This window comes from Ceratotherium simum, chromosome 33 (assembly GCF_057802395.1).
Source record: "Ceratotherium simum simum isolate JZ-2026a chromosome 33, ASM5780239v1, whole genome shotgun sequence".
Taxonomy (NCBI): Eukaryota; Metazoa; Chordata; class Mammalia; order Perissodactyla; family Rhinocerotidae; genus Ceratotherium; species Ceratotherium simum.
The window spans coordinates 27,063,057-27,085,755 of NC_141932.1; the positions used below are offsets into that span (position 1 = coordinate 27,063,057).

General features: G+C 49.4%; 1 protein-coding gene across 3 annotated transcripts in view; it reads left to right on the plus strand.

The window, feature by feature from the left end:
- WDR62 (WD repeat domain 62) overlaps positions 1-22,699 on the plus strand; it is a 45,477-nt gene that overhangs the window by 17,769 nt on the left and 5,009 nt on the right. For 2 of the 3 annotated variants that reach the window (XM_014794795.2, XM_087422142.1), the window contains exons 10-22: positions 6,431-6,568; positions 8,319-8,497; positions 10,407-10,498; positions 12,070-12,195; positions 14,712-14,779; positions 14,860-14,981; positions 15,468-15,543; positions 16,328-16,439; positions 16,537-16,600; positions 17,233-17,358; positions 18,356-18,489; positions 20,233-20,285; positions 22,236-22,457. In XM_014794795.2, the coding sequence (XP_014650281.1) occupies positions 6,431-6,568; positions 8,319-8,497; positions 10,407-10,498; positions 12,070-12,195; positions 14,712-14,779; positions 14,860-14,981; positions 15,468-15,543; positions 16,328-16,439; positions 16,537-16,600; positions 17,233-17,358; positions 18,356-18,489; positions 20,233-20,285; positions 22,236-22,457 (1,512 nt within the window). The remainder of the gene's footprint in view (positions 1-6,430; positions 6,569-8,318; positions 8,498-10,406; positions 10,499-12,069; positions 12,196-14,711; positions 14,780-14,859; positions 14,982-15,467; positions 15,544-16,327; positions 16,440-16,536; positions 16,601-17,232; positions 17,359-18,355; positions 18,490-20,232; positions 20,286-22,235; positions 22,458-22,699) is intronic. The other variant, XM_087422143.1, reaches the window with a different exon arrangement.

Sequence of the window (22,699 nt, forward strand, 5' to 3'; positions counted from 1 at the left end):
ACCGTATTGTGGTTTTGACTTGCATTTCCCTAGTGATTAACGATGTTGAGTATTTTTTCATGTGCTTGTTGGTCATTTGTATATCTTGGGAGAAATATCTATTCAAGCCTTTTGCCCATTTTTTACTTGGATTGTTTGTCTTTGTGCTGTTGAGTTGTAAGAGTTCTTTATATATTCTGGATACTAGACCCTTATTGGATATATGATTTGCAGATATTTTCTGCCATTCTTTGTTATGTTTTCACTTTTTTGATGGTGTCTTTTGATGCACAGATGTTTTTAATTTTGATGAAGTCCAGTTTATCTGTTTTTTCTTTTGTTGCTTGTGCCTTTAGTGTCACATCTAAAAAACCATTGCCAAGTCCACAATCATGAAGGTTTCTACCTATGTTTTCTTCTAAGAGTTTTATTGTTTTAACTGTTCCATTTAGGTCTTTGATCTTTTTTGAGTTAATTTTTGTATATGGTGTGAAGTAAGGGTCCAACTTTATTATTTTGCATGTGGATATTTAGTCCCAGCACCATTTGTTGAACAGACAAATCTTTCTCCCTTGGATGATCTTGGCACACTTGTTGAAAATCAATTGACCATAGTTGTATGAGTTTAATTTTGGACTCTCAATTATATTCCATTAATGTATGTCTGTCTTTATGCCAGTACCACGTTGTTTTGATTATGTAGCTTTGTAGTAAGTTTTGAAATTGGGAAGTGTATGTCCTACAACTTTTTCTTCTCTATGGTTTGGCTGTTTGGGGTCCCTTGCAATTCCATATGAATTTTAGGATCAGCTTTTCCATTTCTACAAAAAAAGGCTGTTTATCTTCATTGTAATCTTTATTATTTCCATCCTTCTGCTAGCTTTCAGTTTAGTTTGCTCTTGTTTTCCTTGCTCCTTAAGATGTGAAGTTATTTACCTGAGATCTTTTTTTTTTTTGGTGTAGGCGTTAACAGCTATAGATTTCCCTCTGAACATTCCTTTTGCTGCAGCCCATAAAGTTTGGTATATTCTGTATTCATTTTCATTTTTCTCAAAGTATTTTCTAATTTCTCTTTTGATTTTTGCTTTGACCCATTGGTTGTGTAAGAGTATATTGTTTAATATCCACAGAGTCATGCATACTTAATGATGGGGATACGTTCTGAGAAATGCATTGTTATGCAATTTTGTCATTGTGTGAACATCATGGAGTGTACTTACACAAACCTAGGTGGTATAGCCTACTACACACCTAGGCTAATCTTATAGGATCACCATCATATATATGGTCCGTCATTGACCAAAACGTCGTTTTGCACTGCATGACTCTATTTGTTAATTCTTCAAATTTCCTTCTGTTATTCATTTGTAGTTTCATTCCGTTGTGGTCAGAGAAGATTGTATGATTAGTCTTAAAATTTATTGAGACTTATTTTGTGACCTAATATGTGATCTATTCTGGAGAATGTTGCATGTTCACTTAAGAAGAATGTGTATTTTGCGGTTATTAGGTGGAATATTCTTTATATGTCTGTTAGATCTAGTTGGTTTATAGTGTTTTTCAAGTCCTCTATTTCCTTATTGATATTCTCTCTAGATCTGTCTTTATTGAAAGTGGAATATCGAAGTCTCCAACTATTATTACAGAACTGTGTATTTCCCCCTTCAGTTCTGTCAAATTTTTTTTTTAATAATTTTATTTATTTATTTTTCCCCCCAAAGCCCCCAGCAGATAGCTGTATGCCATAGCTGCACATCCTTCCAGTTGCTGCATGTGGGACGCAGCCTCAGCATGGCCGGAGAAGCGGCGTGTCGGTTCGAGCCCGGGATCCGAACCCGGGCCACCAGCAGCAGAGCGTGCGCACTTAGCCACTAAACCTCGGGGCCGGCCCTAGTTCTGTCAATTTTTGCTTCATGTATTTTGGGTCTTTGTTGTTAGGTGTGTATATATTTATACTTGTTATATCTTCTTGATGATGTAATCAATATATAATGCTCTTCTTTGTCACTTGTAACAATTTTTGACTTCGTCTGTTTTGTTTGATGTACTATAGATACCCAGAGCTCCCTTTTAGTTACTATTTGTATGAATTATCTTTTTCCATACCTTCACTTTCAACCTGTGTGTGTCTTTGGATACAAAGTGAGTCTCTTATGAACAATATGTAATTAGATCTTTTTTTTAATGCATTCTGCCAATTATTTCCTTTTGATTGTGGAGTTTAATCTATTTACATTTAAAGTAATTATTCATAAAGTAGGACTTACTCTTGCCATTTTGCTATTTGCTTTCTATCTTGTATCTTTTATGTTCCTTAATTCTTCTATCACTATCTTCTTTTGTGTTTGATTTTTTGTAATGTTGCATTTTGATTTTCTTCTCATTTCCTCTTTTGTATATTTTAGTTATTTTTTTACTGGAGGATTATAATTGACATCTTAAATTTTTAACAAATTAGTTTAATACCAACCTACCTTCAATAGTTTACACACATTCTGCTCTTATCCATAAAGGGCTCTCTCCCTCCCTTTTGTGTTGTTATTGTCACAAATTGTATCTTTATACATTGTATACCCATTAACATTGATTTATAATTATTGTCTTATGCCTTTGTCTCTTAAATCATATAGGAAAAGAGGAGTTACAAACCAAAAAGGCACTAATACTGGCCTTTATATTTACCTATGTAGTTACCCTTACCAGTGTTCATTATTTCTTCATATGGCTTCAAGTTACTGTTTCGTGTCCTTTCACTTAACCCTGGAGGACTGACTCCCTTTAGCATTTCTTGTAGGGGGAGTCTGCTAGTGACAAATTCCCACAACTTTTGTTATCTGTGAAGTCTTAGTTTCTCCTTCATTTTTGAAGGATAGTTTTGCCAGATAGAGAATTCCTGGTTAACAGTTTTTTCTTTTAGTACTTCAAATATGTTGTCCCACTGTCTTCTGGTTTCCATGATTTCTGATGAGAAATCAACTGTTAACTTCATTGAGGCTCTTTTGTACAGGACAAGTCATTTGTCTCTTGTTGCTTTCAAGATTTTTTGTTTGGCTTTGGCTTTCAATAATTTGTGGTGGGTCTTGATGTGAATTTCTTTGAGTTTGTTTATCTTACTTGGAGTTTTTTGAGCTTCTTGAAATGTGTTGCTTCATGCCTTTTATCAAATTCGAGAAGTTTCAGCCATTATTTCTTTTTTTTTTTTTTTTTTTTTAAAGATTTTATTTATTCATTTTTTTTCCCCCCAAAGCCGCAGTAGATAGCCGTATGCCATAGGTTCACATCCTTCTAGTTGCTGTACGTGGGACTCGGCCTCGCGCTGGACGGAGAAGCGGTGCCTCGGGGCGCGCCCGGGATCCGAACCCGGGTCGCCAGCATCAGAGCGCACGCACCTAACCGCTAAGCCACGGAGCCGGCCCAGCCATTATTTCTTCAAATATTTTTTCTGTCCCTTTCCCTCTCTCCTTTCCTTCTGAGACTCCTATAATGTGTATGTTCGTATACTCCATGGTGTTCCACAGATAACCTGGACTCTATTCATTTTTTGATACATTTTTCTTTCCGATCCTTAGACTAGGTTCTGTTGATCTATTGATCTGTTCAGGTTCAGTTGATCTTCAGGTTCATTGATTCTTTCTTCTGCCTGTCAAATCCAAATCTGCTGTTGAACCCTAGTGAATTTTTTATTTTAGTTATTACACTTTTCAGCTTCAGGTTTCTATTTGATTCCCTTTTGTAATTTCTATCTCTTTATTGATATTCTCTACTTGATGAGACATTATTCTCCTGGTTTCCTTTATTTCTTGGGCACAATTTCCTTGATCCCTTTCAGTATATTTAAGACAGTTGATTTAAAGTCTTTGTCTAATAAGTCCAATCTGGGCTTCCTCTGTTTCTGTTAATTAACAATTTCTGTTGATTTCTTTTTTTTCTGTGAATGGACTATTCCTTTTTTGCGTGCCTGTCTCATAATTTTTTGTTTAAAACTGGGTGTTTTTAATATTATAGTGTAGTAGCTCTGGAAATCGAATTCTCCCCCTCCTCAGAGTTTGTTGTTATGGGTTATAATTGTTTGTTTAGTGACTTTTCTGAACTGTTTTTGTAAAGATTATATTCTTCGTCATATGTCGTGTGTGGTCACTGAAGTCTCTATTCCATCATCTTAGTGGTCAGCTAGTGATTTGACAGTGATTTCCTTAAATGCCAAAATTCCGCAGCTTCTTTCCTCGGTAAGCACTCTCCTGGTTATTGTAAATTAGATTCCAGATTTCTGAAAAAGTTGATTCTGACAGTTTTTGCCAACTTAAGGTTGCTTTGGTGGAGGGACAGGTTTTTGGAATTCCCTACTCTGCCATTTTCAGTGATGTCACTTGATCCTCATTTATTCTTAATTCTACAAGAAACTATAAATTTAATCATCTCCTTATGTCCATGTATCTCTAGTCATTTTTGTTGTCGGAAGCTCATTCTTAGTAGATTTGTCAGGAACAGTTTATAAGGACAGTATTTCCTGAGTTTTTGCATGTTGATAACATTTTTTCTGTGCCCTTTATACTTGAAAGTCACTTTTGCTGGATAAAAAAATGCTTGGCTCACATTTTCTTTCCTTGTCTATCTTAAATATATTACTCCATTTTCTTATGGTTATTGAAATGTCTCATGTCTGTCTTTCCCTTTTAAGTCATTTGCTGTTTTTTGCCTAGAAGCCCAAAGAATTTTTTTTTTTTAATTTTTATTTATTTATTTTCTCCCCAAAGCCCCAGTAGATGGTTGTATGTCATAGCTGCACATCCGTCTAGTTGCTGTATGTGGGACGCGGCCTCAGCATGGCTGGAGAAGTGGTGCGTTGGTGTGCGCCCGGGATCCGAACCCGGGCCACCAGTGGTGGAGCACGCGCACTTAACCTCTAAGCCACAGGGCCAGCCTTGCGTTTATTTCTAACTCTTTGAATTCTGTCACTTTGTCTCTGAGTTTTTCCAATTATGACTTAGGTTGCTTTTCATATCTGAGATCATTTTCTTAATGTCTTTTAGCTCTGTCTGAAATAGTAAGTTATAGTTTTGATCTGTTTTATGGAAATGTGTTTCTGATGTGCTTGCTTTCTTTTCCTTTAGTTTTAAAGGGGAAGTTGGTTCGGGACTTGACCTTGGTCCTTTTTTGTTGTTAATTTTTATGTGATACTAGTTTTTCTGAATTTTTAGAAGATGGTATGTTTCAGGTCAGGTTTTCTAACTTCGCAAGAAAGACCTCCATCTTACTATTATTTTATACCATTCAAAAATATGGCAGCTTGCTTTCTGATATTTCCATGTTATGTTCCTATTTATGTGTTAGGTTTCTACTTTTATCTGAACCTCCTCTTTCCTTTGTCTCTCTTGTCTCTGTCCTGATCACTTTTGTCTCCACTCCCAGCAGTTTCCCCTCAGGATGGGCCTTTGTCCTGGAAGGGAGCCCTGGCAGGTCAGTGTAGAGAGTGCACAGGACCTTGGCTGCTCCAGCCCCTTCAGACCTTGCCGCCGGGCCCTTGCACTCAGCCGCTGTTGGAGTGGAGGAAACCCTCCCACTTTCAGCTGCTGTTCCCTTAGACACATCGTGCTTTCCAGTGAGTGCCTGCTGGCCACTTTGGGGTATCCTGTTCTTGGGTCTGTCAGAGGCCCCATTGCTTCTCTCCGCTTTCCCCCATGTATGTGTTCATAATGTGTAGCTCTTAGGACTGGTGGTACTCTGTCCCTACCTGCTTGTATTTGGGAGTTATGGGACTGTCTTGTCACCTAGTTTTGCTGTAAATGTTGTCCATGGGTTTTGGTTTGGATTAAAAAACCTATGCTGCTGCTATCATCATCTTCACAGAACCCAGTCTTCCGTATTTTCAAATCTCTATATGTTGTCTCTTTGTCTCTCTGAACTGCGCTCTGAATAATGTGGTTAATTCTGTCTTTCAGTTCACTTAATTTTCTTTTCAATTGTGTCTATTCTATGGTTTTTAATATGTTTTCATTTCTGTTTTGTTCTTTTTCAGCCCTGCTTGGTTATTCTTTGTAGTTTCTGGTTGGCTCCTCATACTTTTAATCTTGTCAAAGGTATCTTATTTCTTTGAACATATTAAATATGGTTATTTTATATTCTCTCTGATAATTGCAATATTTGAAGCTAGACTCTTGTTTTTGGTGCTTCTTATTTCCTTTTGTGCTTAGTGATTTTTGGCTGAGTTGCCCATTTTCCTTGGAAATTTATCTGTGGGGATGTTTACAGCGTGGGCTGAAGGTGGGGCGTGTACGGGATATGGTAGCATTTTGTGTCCTTTTTTCTTGTTTATTTTTAACATAGAAGGCGTTGTGCTATACCTGTTTATCAGCAACTTACTTTTTTTTACCAAAATGCCGCAGTGTATCATAGCGCTGCCATTGGAGTGGTTGTAATGAATCTCCTTTGCCTTGTTCTCTGGGATCCGCAGGTGTATCCTGAGTTTGAAGATCAAAGAGCTTGTCTGCCGTCAGGGTCTTTTCTGACTTGTTCCTCAGACAACACCATCCGCTTCTGGAACATGGATAGCGGCCCTGACTCTCACTATCAGAAAAACATCTTCAGTAATGTGAGAGGCTTCCTTGTGACCTGTCTTTTGGAAGAACAGAGACCTGCGTTAAGCTAGGATATTGGGGCGGGACGGAGTCTTACGGAAGCTTAGCGTTAGGCTTCACCAGGGGCGGGAACCAAGGCAGGTCCCTCTCTGTCTCCCCTCTCCTGTTTCTCTCTCTCCCTCTCTTTCTGTCTGCGATAGAAGAGCCTGTCCTCTCCACTCCTGTCTGCCAGTCAGCTCCTGCTCTCCAGGTGTGTGTGGACACAGCCGCTCTAGACAACCTGACACACTCAGTAGAAATGAAATTGCTCCCCAAGTCTTGAGTCGGAACTCCCTGGCAAAGCACCTGATGGGCCAAACCAGGCAGGGGCCTCCCCTGTCCAACTAGCTGCCACGCAGTGGGGCCTCAGGTGGGGGTGCTGGCAGGACCCCACAAAGAGCCAGGATGAGAGGCTGGGGAGAAAACACTTTACTGAAGAAATGATTGGTATTGCCAGCTCAGTGAGGGAGCCTCTCTGAGGAGCTGAGCCCTGAATCGTGCATTCATTTATGCTGCAGACACTTAGGAAGGCCAGTGCTGCACGCTGGGGACACGTCAGTGTCTAAGACAGACCCTTCTCCTGCCCTCCTGGCACCACAATCTAGTGGGGAGGGCAGACAGTGAGCCAGGACCTGCACAGATTCTGACATAATCACAAATGGGATAAGCACCACGAAAGAAAATTTCAGGGTGCTAGTAGGATATAAAACAGTCATCTGGGGGCTGGCCCTGAGGTGTAGCGGTTAAGTGCGCGCTCCACTGCTGGCGGCCCGGGTTCTGATCCCGGGCGCACACCGACGTGGCACTTGTCAGGCCATGCTGTGGCGGGCTCCCACATAAAGTGGATGAAGGTAGGCATGGTTGTTAGCCCAGGGACAATCTTCCTCAGCAAAAAGAGGAGGATTGGCATGGACGTTAGCTCAGGGCTGATCTTCCTCACAAAAAAAAAAAAGCAGTCGTCTGATCTTCTGTGTGGCATCAGGGGCAGCTTTCTAGAGGAAGAGACGCCTGCACTGAGATAATGGAGGATTGGGAGGAGTAAAGAGGGGAGAGGAGTGTGTCCTATGCCAAGGGAATAGCCTGTGCAAAAGCCCTGAGGTGAGAGAGAGCTTTGTGAGTTGGAAAACCTGAAAGTGTGGCTGGAACAGAAAAGGCCCATAATGCAGGGTATGTATAGCAGATGTTTCTTTACTACTCCTCTCCCAAAACTACCATCTTCTCTTCTGCACCTGTGATGTAAGTTTTATATTTGGCTCCACACAATAGAAAAATCCAAACAAAAGGTAAAAGTTTGGTTTTCTGATTCATAAATAGTCTGGAGGTAACCACTCTGGGCTGTTTTGGCAGCTGCAGGAAGCCCTTAGCGACCCAAGAGCCTTCCAGCTTTCCACTCTGCCATTTTGAAGGAGTGACCCTTGTCCTCATGATCCCATATGGCTGCCAGAGCTGTAGTCATCACATCCAAGTTCCAGGCAGCAGGAGAGAAGATAGGAAGCAGAAGAGTTTCCACTTGCTTTACATCTCATTGACCAGAATTTATTCACACAGCCTCATCTAGCTGCAAGGGAGGTTGGGAAATAGTTGTTATTCTGAGTGGTGAAGCTCCCAGGTCAAAATTCCAGGAGTTCCATTACTAATGAATGGGAGACTGGCTGTCAGGAGACAGAATTACAGAGGTGCGTCTGAGCTTCTCACAGAGCTGGCCTCTGCCCTCCCCTCCTGCAGACCCTGCTGAAGGTAATATATGTGGAGAATGACATCCAGCACCTGCAGGACACGGCACACTTCCCAGACCGGGGGAGCGAGAGCGGGGCACCTCTGGACGTGAAAGCCGGCGTGCGGGTCATGCAGGTCAGTCCTGACGGCCAGCACTTGGCTTCAGGCGACCGAAGCGGAAATCTGAGGCAAGTGAGCCCTGGCTGGGGTCTGGTGCACACTCGCCACTCGGGCTCGGGTACTCGGGGCGCTGGGGGGAGCCCAGCCTTGACACCTCCCGTGACCATTGGAAGTGAGGCACTGTGAGTAGCAATCTGGTAACCAGACAGCCCTGGGAGCTTAAGCCGAGAAAGGGCTTCTGGAAGGGCTGAGGTCAGCATAGCTACCAGGGCCTCAGCAGCTGGGACATGCGAACTTTGCCTACAGAGTGGACAGGCAATCTTGTATGACCCTGGGGAAGGGTGACACTTTCACCAGCCACGTGGTACCACGGCTGAACCGTCAGAGAGGATGCCAGCTTGGGGTTCCTGGTGGCCCGGGGAGAGGAGCCAGGAGGATGGGACACTTGAGCACTCAGGCTGCTTACCCACACTGCAGAGGTTTGTCAAGATGTTAACAGCCCAGCAGGTGGTGACAGAATATGAACCCTGTCACAAGGACAAGTTTAAGATGATGAAGGACAGCTGTGACCTGGGTGCGGGGGCTGCTGGGGACTGGAAGGGACTGGGGGGAACTGGAGAGCACATGCCCCATAAAGGGGCAGCCGCCACGCAGCACCAGCAGTGCAGGCTCCAAGTTGCTGTATCTTCCCATTGTCCAAGAAGAACAGCAAGTGCAGATTGTTTTTTCTGTGAAACTCTGGTTTTTAAATGCCGACAGCTGTTTTTTTTTTTTTTTTTTTTTTAAACAACTGACACACATTATCTTGTTTAATCCTCACAATAACCTTATGAGGCAGGTATTTTTTTTTTTTTTTCTTTTTTTAAGATTTTATTTATTTATTTTTTCCCCCCAAAGCCCCAGTAGGTAGTTGTGTGTCATAGCTGCACATCTTTCTAGTTGCCAACAGCTGTTTTGATATCAGTCGCTGCATGAGGCAAATGAAGGTGTCGGTGGGCGGCGCACACTGATGGCGCTCTGCCCTGAGTGCAGAGGCAGTGACAGGAGCTCACATGGGGTAGCACTCTCCCCCTGCCGGCCACTGGCCTGGGTGCTGTGTCGACCGACTCAGTCCTCTCCCCGACCCTCGGATGTCAGCGCTGTTACTAGCTCCTTTCAGGGGGATGACTGAACCGCCCCGGTGGTGCAAGCGGTTGGGTGCGCGCGCTCCGCTCTGGCGGCCCGGGGTTCGCCAGTTCGGATCCCGGAGGCGCACCGACACACCGCTTGGCAGGCCATGCTGTGGCGGCGTCCCATATAAAGTGGAGGAAGATGGGCATGGATGTTGGCCCGGGGCCGGTCTTTCTCAGCAAAAAGAGGAGGATTGGCAGGTGTTAGCGCAGGGCTGATCTCCTCAAAAAGAAAAAAGAAAAAAAAAAGGGAGAGGGGGTGACTGAGGCAAGAGAGGCCAAGGGGCTAGGCTAAGATCACACAGGAAGAGAGTAGAGGAGCTGGGATGACTGTTTCTTATTTCGGTCCTGGCTGACCTGTTGACTCCTTGATTTCATTTGGAGAGAATGTGAAGAAAGTCTAGATTAGAGACTCTTTAAGAGAGAGATTCGAATCAAATGTTCCCACTCGTAGGTCCTATCCTTGAGGATGACCTCTGACCCCTGATCCTGCCCCGCCTCCAGGGACCACCCCTGATACAGCCCAGCCGCTAACCCCTGTTTCCCCAGAGGACTGTCATAGATCTGGCCCATGGAACCACAGGGACTGGGTGCCCACTGAGGTGCTCCCATCCTTGGCACTGCTTCCTTCAAGATGGCAGGTTTCTAGATGAGAAGAGCGGTGGGGCATCTCTAGACTAGTTGGCCAGGGTAGGGGGTTCTCTGTGCCACCTCTCTGGCTGCTCTGGGCTTTTCTAGCAGTGGCAGAGGCCTGGAGTTCGGGGGTGGGGCTCCGGGCAGGGTACAGCAGGCGGTGTGTGTCTCCCAGGATCCACGAGCTGCACTTCATGGATGAGCTGGTCAAGGTGGAGGCCCACGATGCTGAGGTGCTGTGCCTGGAGTACTCCAAGCCTGAGACGGGTGAGCCCACGCAGGGTGGTGGCAGGGCAGCGGCCTGCCCAGCAGGGCCGCAGAGAGGGGTAGTTGGTGTCTGGTGAGGCTGTGAATGACAGCTGGGAGTCCTGTGTTTAATAAGCGCCCCTGTCGCTGGACCCTGGGACCAGGGTGGCTGGGGCTGCAGAAAGCAAGACATGCAGGCAGGACCCAGCTTGACTTGCTTTCCCTGGTCCCCAGCACCCCAACAGCGCTCCGGCTAAAGAGGTGCATGTTGACTGAGAGAGTGTGAATGAGCTCGTCCTCTACTGGAGACGATAGATAGTTAAACGTAATTATTTTGAAAAAGTTTGATGCCTACAGAAAAATTGCAAGAGTTTTGTAATGAATACCTGCATCCCCTTCACCCAGATTCCCCGAGTTTTTTCTTTTCACTCCTGTCTGACCCTGGACGGTATGTCTGACTTTATCTGCTTCCCCCCTCCATCTCTCTCTGTGTTTGCACACACACCCGTATAATAAAATAGTAGTGCAGACAGTATTTTTTTCTTTTGCTGAACTCTTTGAGAGCGAGTTGCAGGCGTGATGCCCTTTCCCCTTAGTGCCTGTGTGAGCATTTCCTAGGGGCGAGGACATCGTTTACATGACCGCGGTGCACCTACCAAATACTGTCGTTGTCTCGTGGTCCTTATTCCGGTTTTGCCAGTGGTCCTGCTTCGTCCTTGATAGCACATTTGTCTTTCCAGTCCAGGTTCACACTTTAATTGTCGTGGCTTTTTTGTCACCTTTATTCTGGAACATTTCCACAGCCTTAAGTTGTCTTTATGACTTTGGTGTTCTGCAGAGTATAGACCAGTCATTTTACAGAATTTCCTTCAATTGGGTTTGTCTGTTTTCCTCACAGTTTGATTCCGACGATACATTTTTGGCAGGACTGGACTATAGGTGGAGTTGTGCCCTATATGTTAACGATCTTCTCATGCTCCTTTCTTTCTTCCTCCCCCTGCACCCTCTGCCCCACCAGATTTTCTTTAAACCTCTCTTCATTCAGGACACCCTTCCTGAGCTCCCCTTCATCTCAGGTCATGTGTCAGGCCTCAGACACGCCAGGTGACCAGGGTAGGCCCTGTCGCAGGGGCCAGCAAGGAGGTCCAGTGGCAGAAGGAAGCCTGGCAGCAGGTCGTGAATGGGGCCTGGACGAGGCCCACGGAGCCAGAGCTCAGAATGAGGGCCACTATTCGGGAGGCTGAGAGTGGGCAGGGCCTCACGTGACAGGCCAGGGAGTCGGACTGGATGGGAAGGAGTGCTGGGCTCGGCTAGAATGTCTGCTGTGGGGGCGAGTGGAGGAGCGCCCTGTGTCCCTCGAGGTTCATTCTCCCTGAACTGGTGACGTGGGACGTGAAACGCCAGGGTTTGGGGGCTCTGGGGAAAGACTACACAGAGCGGGGGAGTGGCCCCTTTCTGGGTTGGGGCAAGTTGGCTGCAGTTATGGAACCAAAGACCCCTTCAAGGTCTGGGAAGCTCGGTCATGCTGCTCTCGGGAGGCCCGGGCATCAAGTGGCCTCCTGGGACCCCAGGCCCACCCTCTCCACTCACAGGGCTGACCCTGCTGGCCTCAGCCAGTCGGGACCGACTGATCCACGTGCTGAACGTGGAGAAGAACTACAACCTGGAGCAGACCCTGGATGACCACTCCTCCTCCATCACAGCCATCAAGTTCGCCGGTGAGCCTGCCTTCTGCTGCCTGCGCCTTGGTAGACGGGCCCCTTCGGCTGCAAGTAACAGCAAAAACTCGCGTAAACAAAAAGGGGAGAAGCGAGCTCTGGATTCAGGCACAGCTGGATCCAAAGGGTGATTTTTTAAAAATTGCCAGGACCCTCTCCCTCTGTCAGCTGTGCCTTTCTCTGGTGGGCACGACCTTGGTTGTCTCTCTGCCACTGGAAAGAGAGTCCCCCTCTTTCTATCAGTTTTGGCAGAAATTGGGAGCTGACTTTCCTTGTGCTGGCTTGAGGCACCTGCTCTTTCCAGAACAGTTGTTGTTTCCAGGGCTGGGGTGTTCTCTTGGGCCAGATCTGACTCACGTGCCCCCAGCCCCCACCTACCTCCACCCTGATCCAGGGGGACTGGCATTAGGCGAGTGCTGATCCCCGAAAGGAAATCAGGCTGCCAATCCTGTGAGAAGGCGTGATGGGCGCTGGTGACTTGGGCAGAAAGATAGGTGACAGCGACAATTGCTGGAGGCTAATTCTGTGCTGGACAATGGTCCTTGCTCCGTCCTGGGAGTTACCCCCTTCCCTGCCCCATTTAACACCCAGACTCACTCAGCCAATGGGTACAGGCCTCGGATCCTTCCTAAGCCTGTCCTTCTCCATGCTCAACCAGGAAAGCGAAGGGATTCTTCCAATTCTGGAAAGATTCAGTATGGAGATCCCTGGCCCTCAGGGATTCCAGGGGAAGGGAAGGCAGGCCCTGTGGGGTTTAACTGATCAGAACCCAAGAACATGTTCAAAACTATGTTCAAGAAGAATCTGCTCTTGGAGAGAATGCATCTGTGTACCATGTACTCTATGTAAGTTCTTGACTATGAAGAATGAGAGTGTATTGTTCTTCCTTGGTCTTCCCCACTTTCTGCCCTGCCTCTCTCCAGCTAAGGTGAGAGGGAGCTGGGCAAAAACAGGTTCACTGTGTTTGATATGTCTTGATGAAAACCTAACAAAAGCTGATCAGCTCAGACTTCTCAGTCGTCCTTAAAAAACTGTTCAGACCATCGCCCTCCATGGGACAGAGGTCATTAGAGTAAGTCAGTGGATCTAGCAGTGACCTCACCTTTGCTGAAAGGTCTCGATCCAGGAGAGGTAATGGCTGGCCAAGGGGGTGGATCTTTAAGGCCACCTTCGGAAGGGTGTGGGCCTTCATAGAGCCCCAGCCGGTCTGAAAGGATGCAGTTCCTGTGTGCCCTGCTCCAGCCGGGCTGGCTCATCTGGGAGTTATGCTCAAAACATTGATGGTACAAACTGGGCCCCAGCCAGTCGGAACCTGACTGAAGCTACCCTGCTAAAGAAGGATTCAGTCTTTTCACAGTTTTCTCTGAAACATGTATCCAAACAAGTGACTACAGTATCTGTGTAGTTTACAGAACGACACAGTGAACATCCACCTCAAGTCGGCAGGGATGAACTAGGACGCCCGTTGTTTGTGGCCAGTGACTGTTTTGATTGCTCGTGGTCCTAACATTGCTCAATACTTGGGCTCACCACCAAGGTTAAGAAGCGTAACATTACCAGTAGCTTCAGGCCCTCTCAGTCCCTCCCAGGTCACACTCACCCCACACAGGGCTCACTCCCTCCGGGAGCTGGTGACTCCTGCTTGAGTAACATCTTAACCTGTATGTCAGGCCCGGGCCCTCTCACATGTCCTGTCGTGAAGGAGCAGCATCTTTGGTACTAAGGCTCTCAATGTTTTCTGTCTGTTCTGTCTCCTCATCCTCAACACAACTCGGAGGGATTCGTGCTGTTATTAGTCGTCTTCTATAAAGAAAGAAGAAGAAGAAAAGCAAGAACACTGATAATGTTTACCAGGTGGCAGCCGATGTTCCAAGGCCTTCACGCAACTTCACGGGCGGGGGCTGTTGTAGGCCCATTGTACAGACAGGGAGCTGAGGCAGGGAGAGGAAGCAGGGGCTCAGAGCACGGTGTTTAACCAGAGAATGTCCGGGGTCAGTCCTGGCCCTGTCCTGACTCTCTCCTCCCCGGGACAAGGACTCTGTGGCTCTGAGCCCCTGGGTTCACATTTGTAGGATGGAGTGGCTAGTGAGCAGTCAGGAAGGGAGGCACATGTGGCACGGGGCCTGGCCTGAGGTCTGTGGGGATGCTGTGATTGTTCTCGATGGCATGAGTCTCCCAGTGGTCTGCCTGTCTCCACCTGCTCCCTGCCTCAGTCCCACCTTCACTCTGCTGCGCGAGTCACATTTCCAAATCCCAGATTACGTGTGGTGCCCCTTCTTTGTCCCTGGCTTTTGTTTCCCTTTCTGCCCTTGCTCTGCAGAGGCCTGCCTTGCCCGCTGCTCCATCTGCGCCCCTTCACACACACAGCTCACATCCCACAGAGTCCTGTCTGCACCCAGCACCCACCTCCCTGAGCCCCAGCAGATTTCCCTTGCAGTGGAGTTCCCTAGCTAGGATCCCTGACCCTAGTCAGGCCCAGCGGTAGCCCACCCCTGTGCTGCTTCCTCCTCCGCCAGGCAACAGAGACATCCAGATGATCAGCTGTGGGGCAGACAAGAGCATCTACTTTCGCAGTGCCCAGCAGGTAGAGTGGGGGGGCCTCTTGGAGGGGTGGGTAGGGGGCTTGTCAGGGGTGTCCTCTGAAGGCCCTGCCTGCCCTGCCAGACCTCAGATGGACTACACTTTGTCCGTACCCACCATGTGGCAGAGAAGACCACCTTGTATGACATGGACATCGACATCACCCAGAAGTACGTGGCTGTGGCCTGCCAGGACCGCAATGTGAGGTGAGGAGCTGGCCTGGGCTGGTTTCTGAGTGAGGCCTGGATGGGACCTAGTTGGGTCTGTCTGCTCCTGAGCTGTCTGCTTTCTTCCCCCTACTCATCTGGTCCTCAGATGAGGTCCTCAGAAGAGGGACCCAGCTGGTGTTTCTTAGGAGCTGTGCTTACCCAGGCCTAGCCACCAGGTCAGCAGAGGGTTCCTCTTGGCCCCTCTGGGAGCCTGTGTGGGGCACCTGAGAGATGTTGATGTGGCTCATAAACCCATTATTCACCAGCATTCCGTGAGCACCTGTCTGGGATGGACACAGCTAGGAATTAGAGGCCATGGGATCTCATTCCCTAGTACAGCATTTCAGTCCAGGCATTGGATGGGGGACAAGAGGTAGCAGAGGGCTTCCAGGGGAGAGGAGGGTGGCAGGTAAGGCTGGAATCAGAGGTTGGAGGGGTGGGCGGCAGGGCAGTGTTGGCCACAATATGTTCCCACCTCCCCAGGGTCTACAACACTGTGAACGGGAAGCAGAAGAAGTGCTATAAGGGCTCCCAGGGTGACGAAGGGTCCCTGCTGAAGGTGAGGAACTGGGGCCCCAGGGTGAAAACCACACACACCCGCCCTGTCTGTCTGCTGCCCTGATGGGCCACCTGAGCCCTGTGGCCTCCTTGGCGCTCCACCAAGGATCCCATGCTGCCAGTACCCACTCAGACCTGGCTGACGAAGGGTGCTTGGGAGCTGGGGGCAGCCCCGACTGCTCTACCTTCATTTACTGAGCCCTTCCCCAAGTGGGGACAGTTAAGTGGTTTCCATTTTGAGTGACAACGGAGTGTGGTGGGAAGAATCAGAGAGGCCTGGGCTCCCTCACCAGGTTTGCCCCCTGCCTGTGTTACCCAGGACAGGTGGGGACCTTCTCAGAGCCACTGGACTAGGGGAGCTGTTGGGAGTTCAGGCTCCACGGTCAGACCCCCTCACAGCTCTGCCTCAGGCTGACTGTGACGTTGGGGGAGCATCATGTACTCTGAAGCCTGTTTCATCATCTGTAAAATGCAAATAAAAAGAGCCTCTATCATAGGATTGTTCTGCGGAGGCCGTAAGTTCACACAGACACAGTGCTTAGCCCGGGGCCTAGCTGCCGTCAGTACCAGTGTTGTGTTTGTTAGTTTCTTCACCTGCTAAGTGGAAGCAGGCGTTCCTACCCTACCAGGGCGTGTGTCGGGAGGGCTACCTGGGATGAGTCCACGTGTCAAGGGTCCAGCATGAGGCAGGCCCTCAGTCAGTGGGGGCTGTGAGGTTTGACCCAGGCTGCCTGATGGGGAAGAAGCAGGCAGCCCAAGTGTCATGTGGGTCCTCTTCTCTGCAGGTCCACGTGGACCCCTCGGGCACCTTCCTGGCCACAAGCTGCTCTGACAAAAGCATCTCTGTGATTGACTTTTACTCGGGCGAGTGTGTTGCCAAGATGTTTGGCCATTCAGGTGGGTGTGCCTCCCCACTCAGGACACCTCGCCACCCACCCGCCCCTCCCAGCCTCTGACTCAGAAGGCCAACACAGCTTCTCTGCCCTGCTTGCAGAAATCGTCACTGGCATGAAGTTCACCTACGACTGTCGTCACTTGATCACAGTGTCCGGAGACAGGTGGGAGAGCCTGGAGGCTGCCCAGGCTGGGCCTCCCTCTGGGAGCGGGGGGACCTATCTTATGGGGAGGGCTGGTGCTCTGACACCCTGCCTGTGCAGAGAGCTCCTCCGAGCATTTGGCTTACTCTCTCCTTGGACAGCGTGCACCTTAGTGTCCCAGCCCTGAGTTCAAATCCCAGATCTGCCAGGTATTTACTTGTGACCCTGAGCAGGTCATTTCCTCTCTCTGAGCCTCAGTTTGCTCCTCTGTAAAAGAGATACAGCATCATCTACCTTGGAAAAATGTATGGTGAGAATCAAATGAGATGACGTGCATAAAGTCCTTAGAATGTGGTTGGTGCCTGAGGGAGTCCCTTTGTCGCTCCCTTCGATTTACTACAGTCCTTCCTCACAGCCCCCTTCCTCGGGTCATGAGGCCTTCAGAGCAGGCCCAGGTTTGCTGGGATGCCCTGGGCCCACCCAGGGTGTAGATCTGACATGGTCCGGGGACCCTGCACTAAGCTGATGGGGTGCATTTTCCGGGAGGGGCCAAGGAATGGGGGTCTGGGCCGTGGTGACCTGGTGGCTCCAGGGTTGGATGGCTCCCACATTCACTGTTCCTCCCCTTCCGGACCTTTCCTTGGCCTCTGCAGCTGCGTGTTCATCTGGCACCTGGGCCCGGAGCTCACCAACTGCATGAAGCAGCACTTGCTGGAGATTGACCGCCGGGAGCAACAGCAGCAGAACATGAAGGATGGGACGTGGAGCAGCCACCCCAGGTCCTGAAAGCCACCTGTCCGTCCCCCAGAGGAAGGTCTTCCTGCCCTGGGCCCCTCTGAGGGGCCCACTGAGGAGTGATGCTAGGGACGTAGCCATGGCCAAGACAGCCCTGGCCCTGTCCTTTGTGTGCTAGTCGGGGAGACGGACTTTGAGTACAAAGTTAGGAGAATACTTACAAGAAGGGTTTTGAAGTGGAAACGCTCCAAGAGCCTGTGAGCACTGTGATGGGGAAGCCCGTCCCCTGTGGGGACCAGAGGAGCCCCGACCCAGCCCACGATAGGGCCGGAGGAGGTCGGGGAGGGGTCCAGGGGAGCTGAGATGTCTAAGTGAAAGTTACTGCTTTACCTATTGCTTTGAGTCTTCTGAACATATTTCTTTAAAGTCTTTATGCTGCAAGACCAGTTTTATTTGGAGTGAATTCATGTTCTAGTTTTTGATTTGGAGGTCTCAGTTTGAGAGGGAGGTTCTGGGTTTTTCCTTTCTCCTGCCCATGGAGCTGTCCCTGCCTGTCTGTCTTGAGGCATTGCTGTTGCCTCCCCGCAGGGACCAGACCTTGACTCGGGCCACCTGGTTTTGAGGTCACATCCCACCCGGGGGCTGCAGTGGGGTCCTGGCCCAAGTGCTCACCTTGTGTCGAGCTTGTTTTAGTCTCCTGTACTCCAAAGGAGCTAAAGTCTCATTGCTACCCCCCACTTCCAGAACAGACCCCAGCAGCTCAGGACTGAAGCCCCACCATCTGCTTTGCTTCCTGTCCCATTGTTGTGGCCCTTGGAGAGTATGCCTTATTTTTTGAGTCCAGCCTTTGTTATATCTCATTTATTGTGGTGATGTTTCTAGTAGAGTGGGTAGGGCAGGTGAGACCTCCCAGGATCATCTTGACCAGAAGCCAGAATATGTTCATACGGATCCTAACCCAGGGCCTGGCTCCAGGCAGGTCACCCCCACCCCACCCCATTTGCCTATTTCTCTCCTTGCCATCCTCATTTCTGGTTTCAGGCAGGAGACCTATGCGTCCATGCCCAGCGAGCCTTGCTCCCTGATCCCTGGAGAGCAGATGGAGGATGAGCTGGAAGATGAGTGTGAACCTGAAGAGTTGCTGAAGACACCATCCAAAGAGAGCTTGGATTCAGGTGGGGAAGGGACCCTGTTTTGAGCTCTGTCACTGTAGGCATCATTGCTGGGGTTTGCCCACTACTTTGTTTTCAGGGCCTTGCACATATTGAAGCTCAATAGTCGTATCAGTCAGGACTCTCTCAGTGTAGTAGTAGCCAGACTCTCATTGGCTTAAGCTGGAAAGAGAATTTATTGGTTCCTGTAACTGAAAATTTGAGAGTACTGGCTTCAGGCATAGCCGGATCTAGATAGCCAGGTGATGTTAAAGAAATAGATTTTTCTCCATCTCTTGGCTCTCCTTTTCTCCATTTTGGCTTTGCTCTCAGGCTGTTTCTCCCTTTACTGGGGGCAAAGATTCCCCCAGCAGCTCTAGGTTAAAAGACTCTGTAGAGAAGAGGGCACCTCTTTCCCAATAGCTCAAGCAAAGTCCTGGGGTCGTGATTTGTGTTCCCGGTGTGAGTCATGTGCCCATTCCTGAGCCAGTTGCTGTGATTGGCCAGGCCTGAGTCATGTGGTCGTCCCTGTGGGCAGAGGCTATGGTCAGCTCCACTCAAACCACCTGCCCTCCACCTGGGAAAAGCAGGGTCCAGTTAACCAGAAGACACAACAGATTCTGTTGTTCAGGCAAAAGGGAGAGTAGTGGCTCAGTGACTATAATAGGCCAGGCTCTCTATACATTTCCACCCCTCTGCGTATCGCCTTGGCTTAGGCCCTCATGGTTACAAGATGGCTGCTGAAGTTCCAGGCATCGGGGACGTGGTTGAAGAGGACAGTCCCTCCTGGACTCTCCTTTAGAGAGGAAGCTCTTTCCCAGAAGCCCCTGGCAGGCTTCTCTCAGGTCCACAGGCCATGATTGCTCCAGCCGTGAGAGAAGCTGGAAACAGTGACCAGCATGGGTGCTTTTAGTGGGAATGGTGGTCTCTGCCGACAAGGGGCAACAGCAGGGACCGAGTGGATGGCTGATTAGGAGGTAACAGCAATATGAGAATTCAGCCTTGGAAAAAACTCAGAGAGTAAGCTAATTTTCTTTGTCACCACCCTCACACCTGACCCAGTGTCCTCTCCAGGGTGGCAGTTCACTATGAATCCTTACAGGCCTTTTCCTGAACATTCATGTGCATATGTACATATCCACAGGAAACGTCATATTTATATCCATAAAGTGTATTATCCTGTGGATACTGTTTTGTGTCTCTCCTCTCATGAGTATCTTATCGCCCTGTACATTGGTGGGTACAAAGCCGAGGTCTGCCTCTTTTAACCAGCAGCATAGGAGGGTCCTTTATGTTAGTCCCTTCTGGATGACGCTTAGGTGTTTTCTAACTTTACACCGCTGGGAACGAGGCTGTGCTGACCCTCCTCGTCGGGCACATAGGAGAGTGTTCCTCCAGGACGGAGGCTGAGGAGCAGCCCTGCTGGGTCCCGGGTTTAGTACACTTGTTAATTTAAAAGAGAACCCCAAGGGCCCTCCAAATCCAGTTACTGTCCACCCCGCAGCGGGGTGCGTTAAGCCCTCCGCTCCCCCACATTGTTGCCAGCATTTGATCATATGAAGTTTTAATTTGGGTCAATCTTAGGGGTAAAACATTATGTCCCATTGTGTGGATTTGTATTTCCCTGACAGTTAGCGAGGTCGAGCATCTTTGGGTATGCCCAGTGGTTCCTGAAGCGCCTCTTTGGAGAACTGCCTGTGTGTGTGTGTTGCCCATTGGTCTGTTGGGTTGTTTATTCTCTTTTCCTGAATTCATGTGTGTCTCCAGATCCTCAGTGCCTGCTGACCAACGGCAAGCTGCCACTCTGGGCAAAGCGGCTGGTGAGTCTGCCCAGAGAGCGGGACTCCTGGGGCTGGCAAAGCAGGGGGCCCTCCTCCGTGCTCTTCTCTCTTCCGGAAGTTCTTTTCCATCTCCTCGTCTCTCCTTTCCCTCCTTTCTCCTTTCCCTTTCCTCCTTTCTTCATCGCCCTTCCAATCTCGGCTTAGACAGCCTTTCCTTCATGCCACACGTATTCACTGAGCCCCTCTCCCATGCCAGGCCTTGTTCTGGCCGTTAGACACAGCAATGAGCAGGGCAGACAAAGTCTCCTAGTGTGGGAGATGGACACTATCCACATTAAATGGGTAAATTGTACAGTATTTGGGGAGCTGATAAGGGCTCTGGAGGAAAAAAAGTTGAGAAGGAAAACCAGGAGCGTTGGGGGAGGGATGACAATTTTTGGGTAAATAGAAAGGCCTCACTGAGAAGACGATGTCTGAGCAGAGTGGAACCAACTGAGAAATGCAGATTCTGGGAAAGAACTTTCCAGGCAGAGAGAACCGTCCGCGAGGGCAAAGGCCATGAGGCAGGACTGTGCTGAGCATGCTCAAGGAAGGGCAGGGAGGCCCAGGTGCCTGGGTTGAGGGTGAGTAAGGGGCAGAGTGGGAGGAAGGGGCTCAGATACGACAGGAAAGGCCAGATGGTGTGGGCCGTGCTGTGCCCCTTGACGCTCCTTGGTGTCCTCCCCAGCCTAGCTTTTCTCCGTGCACCAAGTGAGAGGGAGACGACAGAGCGCTCTGAGCCCAGCAAGGCTGTGATCTGACTCAGGTGTTAACCCTGTGGCTGCCTGTGGGAAACCAACTCCTAGGGGCAAGCAGGGGACCAGGGAGGAGGCTGCTGTGTGATCCAGGCAGGAGAGCTTGGAGGCTGGACCAGGGGGAAGAAATGGTTGGATTCTGGGTGGATTTTGAAGATAGAGCCAAACAATTGGATGTGAGGGAGAGAGGGACCAAGATGAAGTTAAGATTGAATGATTATTAACTTGGCGGAGGGGCGGGGTAGGAGCTGGCGGGTTCGAAGCTGGCTCCGGAATCCTAAACCCTAGGTTGGAGTGTTTATTTCTAGAACAATGTCAGACCTCAGATCAGAGCCTAAATGTCAACAACTCAGGGAAATCCTCCCTGCCATCACCTTCCCTGCAGACCAGGTGAGGGCATCTGGGTCTGCTCTCTCCGGCCCCCATGCTTCCCCTTCAGTGCGTATTACAGTTGGAGTTACCTTCAGCAGATAGCCACAGCACAGTCACTCTGTGCGGGCTCTGTTCTGAGTCTCTTATATGTATTATCATCTCATTTAATCTTCACTGAGGTAGGGGCTTTTCATATCTCCATTTCACAGATAGGGAAACTGAGGCCCAAGGAAGTTAAGTAACTTGTCCAGGGTCACACAGCTAGGAATTAGAGGCCGTGGGAGCGACCCTAGGCAGGCTGGCTCCAGAGCCTGAGTTCTCAAACACCCACCCTCCACTGTCTGTCAAGCAGCAGTCTTGGTAGGAGGTAGGGTGGGCAGGACTGGGGTGGGAGGAGAGGGGCCATATCTTGGATGTGTTTGGATGGTAGAACTGACAGGGTTGGCTGAAGAAATCCAATGTGGAGTATGAGGGACAGTAAGAGAAGAAGGGAGGGGAGTTCAAGGTTCGGGGCCTAAGCACCTGGAGAGAATAACTGAGACAGGGAAGGCTTTCAGACGAGTGGGTTTGGGGGACAATGAGGAGTTGTTGTCAACACGTCCACTTTGAAGTGTCACCGAACATCCATGTGGAGAGGTGGAGCAGTTGCACATGCACTTCTGAAGTTGAAGGGCAAGGGTCAGGCTGGAGATCTCTAGCTGGAAGTTGTTTCTGCGTGGTGGTTAAGGCCAGGAGACTAGATGAGGTCCGTGCAGTGTCCTTGGCCCCCATTGGAGGTGGTGAACACTTTGCTGGCAGCCTGACCGTCCCTTGTCACCCTCAGCTAGGAGATGACGATGATGTGGTGGATGGCTCGGCCTTCCACGCCAGACGCAGCTACCAGCCGCATGGCCGCTGGGCGGAGCGGGCTGACCAGGAGCCCCTCAAGACCATCCTGGACGCCCGGGACCTGGGTTGCTACTTTACACCCATGAAGCCGGAGAGCCTGGAGGACTCCCTTCTGGATACAGTGGAGCTGCAGAGCCCGGCGGGCCTGCTGAGTGAGGTACGGACTGCCCGCCCAGCCCGGCCTGCACCCTCTGCACCACCACTGCCTGCCCAGGACTTGGGGCCTCAGCATCTCGTTTTGAAGATAAGGCTGATTATCCTACTCCAGGGTGCAGGAGGATTACGTGAGATGGTGGGGGGCAGGAGGGCACACCCAGGGCCTCGTGCAGACCCAGAGTCTGGGGGGGTCACCTGGGGGTTAAGAGCTTGGACCTGAGAGTGAGCCTGGGCCTGAGTGCG